The sequence below is a fragment of the Lactuca virosa genome, chromosome 2 (genome assembly GCF_052849685.1).
Source record: "Lactuca virosa cultivar CGN04683 chromosome 2, Lactuca_virosa_CGN04683_v6, whole genome shotgun sequence".
NCBI lineage: Eukaryota > Viridiplantae > Streptophyta > Magnoliopsida > Asterales > Asteraceae > Lactuca > Lactuca virosa.
Genome location: NC_136427.1, coordinates 249066343 through 249074543, shown reverse-complemented (window position 1 = coordinate 249074543; position 8201 = coordinate 249066343). Strand labels below are relative to the sequence as shown.

The following is an 8201-nucleotide window of genomic DNA, read 5'->3' as shown; positions in this document are numbered from 1 at the left end:
TTTTTAAATATTCCAGTTTTTTTTATTGATTTTTAAATGTTTTTAAAAAATGCAGTTTTTTTTAAAAAAATATTTTTTTCAATTTTTTTTCAAAAATTCATGTTTTCTATAAAAAACTAAAAAATCTGCACTTTTTTTTAAAAAAAACTGAAAAATACTATTTTTAAAGAAAACTAAAAAATACTATTTTTTTTAAAAATCTGCAAAACACTGAATTTTTTTTTCAAAAATTCATGTTATCTTTAAAAAATTAAAAAATCTGCACTTTAAAAAAAACTGAAAAAAATACTTTTTTTAAAAAAATCCGAAAATTTGATTTATTATGTAATTTTTTAGACATTTCTATTAAGATGTAGAATAACACAAAAAATTAAACATTAAATGAAATCGATAATATTACGATCATGCCCTTGATGAATTAGTTTTGATCTAACGCTCCACTTTTAGTTCTCAGGTTTTCGGGAAACTATGAGTTCTCAACCGATCTCAACCCTATATATATATATATATATATATATATATATATATATATATATATATATATATATATATATATATATATATATATATATAATTGCACTCAGAAGAATTTACTGATTTGCAGTGTTCTTTAAAATCAATGACTAATTACTAAACCAAAGATTAAAAGCTTGAAACTCCAATAAAATAATGCCAATATACCCTCAAAAGGAGGATCGCCATGTAAGAACTAGGTTTTTGTAGTGCAAATATATGTTTCTAGAATGATAACTAAGAAAAGTATAATATCATCTCTATGAAAGTTAAGCAACCATATTGTAATGTTATAACTATAACGTGACATAAAATACATGTGTACAAACACGACTACACTAATCATACATGATCTCTACACATTCTCTACAAAGCGGTACTAGAAAAATGAAATGAATGGTGAATGTTCCATTTTAAAATATGAAACACATAAAAGAGAAAAGGAGAGAGAGATTTAAACTCTGAGTTTCAAGATTTGGTTATAAACCAACTATTGAAATAAATTATGAAAATTGATTGCAAGTTATGAAGCAGATGAAATATTGGACACACAAAAGGATTCAAAGCGTGGTTCAGTTAAATCAACAGTGACTTCATCATCTCCACCATGTGAACGGGGACCTGTAACTGGTTCTTCATTTTCATGAGGGGTATGCACAAGCAATGAAGATTCAGACGAAAATGATCTACTGGATGACATTTGTTGAAGCTCGCGTTCCATTCTAATGGTGTAATCCTATTTAAGAAATTAAGATTTGTTTCAGAACGCAGACTTAACAGAGACAAATTCAAATTCAAAGTCAAAGTGAAACCTGAAAGCGGTCAACGGAAAAATTCCTCCTTTTAGATTTTTCTGGTGCTATAGTTAGAAGTATCTGAACAACTTCACTCATTGTTGGGCGAGCATCAGGATCCAACAACAAACACTCTTTTGCTAAATAAGCCATCACTTGCATCTCTTCTTCTTCAAACTTCCCTTTCAGACGTGGGTCCGGCAGTTCCTTACTCACTCTCCTGCTATCTTGTAAAAGTGGTGTCGCCTGAAAATTATCATTTCTTTTACTAAATTACATTTTTGATCCCCAATAATTCTTATTATTGCAATCTTCGTCCTTATTTAGTAAAAGAAAATATAAGATTAAGAAAAGAGTAAAAAATAATACAGTAATGACTAACCCAAATCACAAGGCTCTCTTCCCCTTTGTCTTGTGACTTGTATATTGGATGCCGACCACTAATAAGTTCAAGAAGCACAACACCAAAACTAAAAACATCTGACATCAGCGATGCCCTTCCAACAATCGCATACTCAGGGGCAAAATAGCCAAATGTCCCCTGCATTCTAGCAGGTGAGCTAGAACAGCTTGGAACACCATCACTCACCAAACTCTTAGCCATTCCCAGATCAGTAATCTACCAACAAAATCATCACATATTTAAAAATCAAAACTTTATTAATATTCAGAAATGTGATATTAAAAATTATTAATCCCAATTCCCACCTTTGCTCTCCAGTTGTCATCCAAGAGAATATTAGTGGATTTAACATCTCTATGCAGGATTCTTGGTGCAGCTGCTTCATGAAGATATTCCAACCCTCTAGCAGCTCCAATGGCTACTGCAATGCGGGCCCCCCAGTCTAGACATTTTTCTGAAACCCCATCTAGACACTCTCTCAGGTTGCCATTTGGCATGTATTCAAACACCAAAAGCATCTCAGGTTGTTTTGTGTGGTATTGATATTCCAAACAGTACCCAAGTAATGGCACCACATGACAGTGATGGAGTCTTGACAGCAGTTCAATCTGAACAGAAATTGAAATATTTTGCATTTATATCATAAAACCAGATATATATTTAACTAATTGTTAATTAGTCATTACCTCTGTTAAAAATGTTACTTCAGCATCTGGGCCTCCTCCTTGAGATTTAAGACGTTTGACCGCAACAAGTTTACCATCTTTGAGTTGACCATAGTAAACATGGCTACTTACCCCAACCCCAATTAAATTAGTTTCAGAGAATCGATTGGTTGCGGTTTCTAATTCAGAATATGGAAAGCTTGTGATTGTTCCTTGAACAGTTCTTGTTTGTTTTCTAAACAAGACTGAAGCCTTGTATATAAACCCTGTGATTGGATTTTTAGGAGAATGGATGTATATTTTGGAGTTTTGGAGTGAAGATGTCTTGTAGCTGATTAAGTTTGTACTACTGTTGTAACTTGTATCTTTATCAGATGATGATGATAAAGGAGGTTGTTTTTTAGGGCATGTATGCTTTCGATATATGTAGAGGCACATTACTGAAGTGAAAATTGCAAGAGTTGTGATCACCATGCATAGCAATAAGATGATTAATACAGCTTTGCTGGAAAATTGTTTCTTTAAAGATTGTGCCTCACTCAAAGATCCTGTGAACAACAACATGATGTGTAAGATTTTTGTATTTATTAATTCTAGGAATAATGGAACATCAAGATTTAATTTACCAGAATTGCAGTTGCAGGACATGAAGCAATTACTTTCATGACTTGTAGCCACTTCAGGGAGTTTGTCACTGGGACATGTGCATTTCCATTTGTTTTGACTTGTATTTTCTGTGTTTTTAACATTTTGTTCGTAAATGTATATATATGTATTAATTATTAAATATGTATATACTTTAATCTAAATAGTCAAATCATACCAGAGATGCAGTTACAGGAAGAAGAGCAGTTTGGTGGAATGATAACATGATGGTTTAGTTCGTTTGCATAGCATGTACATGTCCACTTGTTTATATCTGGGGTCTCTGCAACTTCATCTGTTCAAATTAAAGCAACAATTTAAGCTAATTTGATTATTAGATAAAATGATGATCAAGAGTTAATTTAGAATTATAACAATGCTAGAGTTGATATTAACTGCAAATGATGTGCTGAATCAAGATCAAGCTGATAAAGCAAGCCAAAGCAACTTCCAGTTGGATCTTCATCTATTTGGATGAATCTGAAGACATCAAGACTAATCATGAGTAGCAGAAACAAACCCGGAAATTAAAAAAACATATAAACTGATAAAAGACTGTGTAGAACATAGAAAAAAAAAAGAGATCAACTAATTTAAGAAACAATGGACATGCTAAAAAAAGTAAAGAGTAGCCATAACCAAATAACCAAACACAAGGTAGACCAACAACCTCTTTTACTTAAAATTTCTCATTAACAATGTGTTAGGTGAAATAGTAACATATATAATGAAAAGAAGCTCTTTCTCACTGAAGAAAATACATAATGGGTTATATTATAGCTTAATTACATTGCTAAAAAGGGAAAGTTTGTAGTTTGCGACTTTATGCATGGACACCCACCTTAATTAGAAGCTTAAATTAAATGAAGATTCACATGGAAATGCCAGATTAACAATATGAGTATTATGACTAATATTGCTACAATATTATGTTATAAGTTCCATAAAGTAGTAAATCAATAGCATAAAGGAGGAAGAGAAGCTAAACAAAATGCAGTCAATATATTATACTTACAAAAACACTTCATTGTTTCTGCATATATGTTTGCTAATTTGCTATTATCTCCAAGTGGGATACAGATGAAGGATATAAAAAGGAGGTGAAAGCTATACCAGAGAGCATTGATCAAAGACCGACAATTAATCTCAGGCAATATCCATCACATATTAAAACAAAAATGTCAAATTTGATTGAAATTGACATATATTAGTGAGTTGATGAGAGATTTGTATTAAAAATAGAAAGATTAAAATAAATCACCCTCACCCACTTATCTCAGGCTACGAGAGTCGCCTCTTAGCTAATTGGAAAGCGACTCCTCAACCAATTTCAAACGAATACATATTTAATAATCCACCCCCACACAATTATCAAACTTATTTAATTGATCAGTAGTGCTTGATGCCATCATTTTGCATACTTTTTAGAGTTTTGAAACAGGAATGATTTCATTGCAACAGTTTTATAACGGATAAAACAAAATATCCGATTATCCTTGCCTTCAAAGAAAAGAAGGTTGTTTGTATCTAATTCTTGAGCAATGCTTGAAAAAGCTTAAAGTATTGTAAATCCGACCCCACATATATCGTGTCGGCTGCCCGGACATGAACATACAGTCCATTTTTATCATCATGAACCCTAACTTGTACTTCGTGCTTGTATTGTTGTATATCTCGTTGAAACATCCTTTTCGTTTCAAATCAACAAGTATTAAGAAGCTTGAATTCAGCGTAGATTTTTCAACAACAGTATCGTTGAAACATAAGATCAAGTAAAATGGCGAATCGTAAATTCGTACCTAATAATAACAAGAAAGAGATTGACAAATATGTACGCGCTTCCACCAACGACACTCTGCTTTACTCCGACACCTGTCCAATAAACAGAGTACCTAGGTGTCAAAATCTTCAGGAATGAAATTTTGACAATTATATGTGGTTCAGATGAAATTAGATTGAACTCACAAATGAAGAGAATGCAAGCTGTAAATCTGCTAACGAGCTGAAATTAGTCTCGAAAAAATTCGTAACAACGCCAGAGACTTGTTGAATTGGACTCAAAAACCGGTTCTCGTGTAACGATCAATCGAACTCCCGAAGCTACAAACAGCAGCTTACTGAGTGGGAAAAAAAGCTTGAAAAAGTATCTAATGGCGGAGAGCTACAGTGATCGCCATTGGTGATACTCGACTGTTTTCGTGTAGAGAGAGATGCAACGGTCGGCTGTTGTGTGAGCTCCGAACACGCAGTTCGAGAAGTTGCAGAGGAGGAGGATGAGAGAAGGTGGTGGTGGTGGAGCTTTTGGAGTTCAGACTATCTTCTAGTTCTCGTCATTTTTTACACATCATCGGCCATGGTCCCTACTCTCCACATGCCTTTATTGCTTTTGTGAATTACGCATTTAATTCCTTGTCAAATGTAAAACACGCAGATTTAGTCCCTAGAAATTAGTTGTATCAATCTGGAGCCCCTCTCGTTTGTGAATGCATGAAAGAAAGATTTTTATGGTATCTCTCTATCTTGTTTCATAAAACAATTAAATTTTATATCATTTTCTTTCGAACAGATATATTCACACATTCACTAAATCAACTTTTAAATTTATATATTTTAAAGACATTTTTACAAAACATTTAATATTATCTGTTGGTACATATTTTATATCATTAATTTGTTTCTTATTTCCTTTTATTTATTTCTTAAAATTGATTAATTATTAGCTTTTTAAACTTGCATTATTTATAAAATATATTTTATATTTCAGAAGTATATGATAAACTCATTATTATTATCAATATATTATTGATTTCATTTCATAAAATTGTTCTTTAAACTTGCACTATTTGTACTTTGGACAAATGGAGCCATCTTATTTTAGGAGAAAAATTCTAAAAATAAGCAACTGACTTTAAATTATTAAATCTTAAATGATATATATATATATATATATATATATATATAATAAAAGTCTCAAGTATTCATTTTCTTATCTAAAATCTAGTCATTGTTTTATATACCTAAATGGTGTTAGACTTCCAAAATATATTAAATAACAAATGTTGAAAACGAGTGGCATAATTCATTTTCTCTAACAACTGTCAAATTATAACTTTTTCAAAATAAAATAAAATAAAAGTCTAAAAAGGATCATTCTACCATAAAAGTTTTCTTGTTCTACAATTGATAGGGGACACATTTTTATCGTTGCTGCCACTTAAGGGCTAAAATTGTCATTTTGTATTCATAAGGGCTAAGTTTTGTAAATTGTCCAAATAGGTTTTGATGAAATCCTTGTTGGATCTTGGGGCAGTCAAACCTATATCCTTACAGTGCATCCCCAATACAGGAGAACGGACCACTTCAAAAACAGAGCTTAAAATCCTTCCCTCTTAAAATTTAGCCCTTTGCTTTTTCAGGTTTTGTCTTTAAACTACCCTCGTATTCTTTTTTCGCTTTCTTGGAAAGTGAGAATCCGTCTTGGTTATTTAATTTTAATAATTAAATAATAGTAATTATTTTAATATGTAGGGAATGACGGGCAATAATTATTTTAAAAGTAAACCCATTATAGTTTACTGTGTTGTTTTACATTTATGGAAAATGACTTTGGAAGGTAATTAATTTTTTAGCAAGTTTATAGGTAACTATTTTTTTTTAAACATATAGGAAACAAACTTGTTGGAAGTGTTCATATATGACCATTATGACCGGCTGTAGCATGTTAGATCTTAGATGTGAACACTTTCAACAAGTTCGTTACCTAGATGTGTAAAAAAAAAAGAATTACCAAATTTGAACAAAACGAAAAGTAATACTCCCTCCGTCCCAAAATTATTGTTCACCTTATTATTTTAGTTTGTCCCAAAATTATTGTCCACTACCAAAAGTAGATATACACTTTTACCATATTACCCTAACATTTAATAAAGTAAACTTGAATAATTACAAACACACATTTCCCATTGGTTTTAAAAAAGGGCAAGATGGTCATTTTACTAAAAAAGACAAAACTAATGATTGATTTTCTTAATCTATGTGTTTTTTTATCTGTGGGCAATAATTTTGGGACGGAGGGAGTAGTAAATTACGCAAATGGTCCCTGTGGTTTGGGGGAATTTGCGTTTTTGGTCTCTAACTTATTTTTTAACTCGGATGGTCCCTACTGTTTATTTTTGTTGCGTTTTTGGTCCTTGTCTTACCTAAAAAGACTACTGAGCCATTATTAATTTATTTTTTAATTAATTTTCTTATTTATGTATTTATTTTTTATATATTTAAAAAAATTAATAGACCTCACATATTTGTATCTCTTCATCTTTAGTGCTCAATATCATTTGATTTAATAGTTGACCCAGCCCTTGTTGTTTGAAAAAACCCTCCACTTCAATTGATATTTTTTTCACGAAAAGCAGACATGAGATAACAAATCCAGTGTTTCACTAAGATTTCGAATAGTGGTCCCGAATTCAAGTTGATTCTATTTTACCTCTTCTTCAGAGAAAGACGATCAAACAATTCCCAATTATGGTCCTTGCGGATCGGATCATCCCTATAATATACATTGTCTCTTCATCTTTAGTGGGTGAGGAGATACAAATATGTGAGGTCTATTAATTTTTTTAAGATATAGAAAAAAATAAATACATAAATAAGAAATTTAATTAAAAAATAAATTAATAAGGGCACAATAGTCTTTTTAGGTAAGACAGAGACCAAACGCGCAACAAAAATAAATAGTAGGGACCATCCGAGTTAAAAAAAATAAGTTAGGGACCAAAAACACAAATTCTCCCAAACTACAGGGACCATTCGTGTAATTTACTCTTACATTTCATTTTGTTCGGTAACTAATTTTTTTTGGACTAAACTGCAAATTTGGTCCTTGTGGTTATCAAAAAAATGTGGATGAGGTCCAAAAAGTTTTCAACTTGCATGGGTAGTCCAAAATAGAAAACTTTTGTGGTTTTGGTCCCTGTTTAACTTGAAATGACTGTTATGCCCTTTTAATTTCAGTTTTATATTATTTCTTCATTTTATTAATATTTATATAATTAAGAAAACAAGAAACAGGCCTACCTACCCACTTAAGTCATCATCTACTGGTCTCTCTCTCTCTCTCTCTCTCTCTCTCTCTCTCTGTGGACACAATCCTCCGATCACCACCATTGGAATAAGCTTGAT

The 8201-nt window shown here is 31.6% G+C and overlaps 1 protein-coding gene across 3 annotated transcripts; it reads right to left on the bottom strand.

Annotated features, from left to right (window-relative positions):
• Positions 1-756: 756 nt before the first annotated feature.
• NCRK (Protein kinase superfamily protein) lies at positions 757-5358 on the bottom strand. 3 transcript variants are annotated; one of them, XM_079080029.1, is made up of 10 exons: positions 4986-5358; positions 4820-4892; positions 3417-3500; positions 3199-3315; positions 3002-3109; positions 2397-2923; positions 2016-2318; positions 1690-1926; positions 1326-1553; positions 757-1249 (listed from the first exon to the last, which is right to left on the bottom strand). In XM_079080029.1, the coding sequence occupies exons 3-10, from the start codon at positions 3484-3486 to the stop codon at positions 1037-1039; spliced, it is 1803 nt and encodes a 600-aa protein (XP_078936155.1). In that variant the 5' UTR covers positions 3487-3500; positions 4820-4892; positions 4986-5358; the 3' UTR covers positions 757-1036. The 3 variants fall into 3 exon arrangements, with proteins under 3 accessions (XP_078936155.1, XP_078936157.1, XP_078936154.1); XM_079080031.1 differs by lacking the exons at positions 4820-4892; positions 4986-5358 and adding an exon at positions 4134-4206; XM_079080028.1 differs by lacking the exons at positions 4820-4892; positions 4986-5358 and adding an exon at positions 4036-4185.
• Between the last annotated feature and the right edge of the window lie 2843 nt (positions 5359-8201).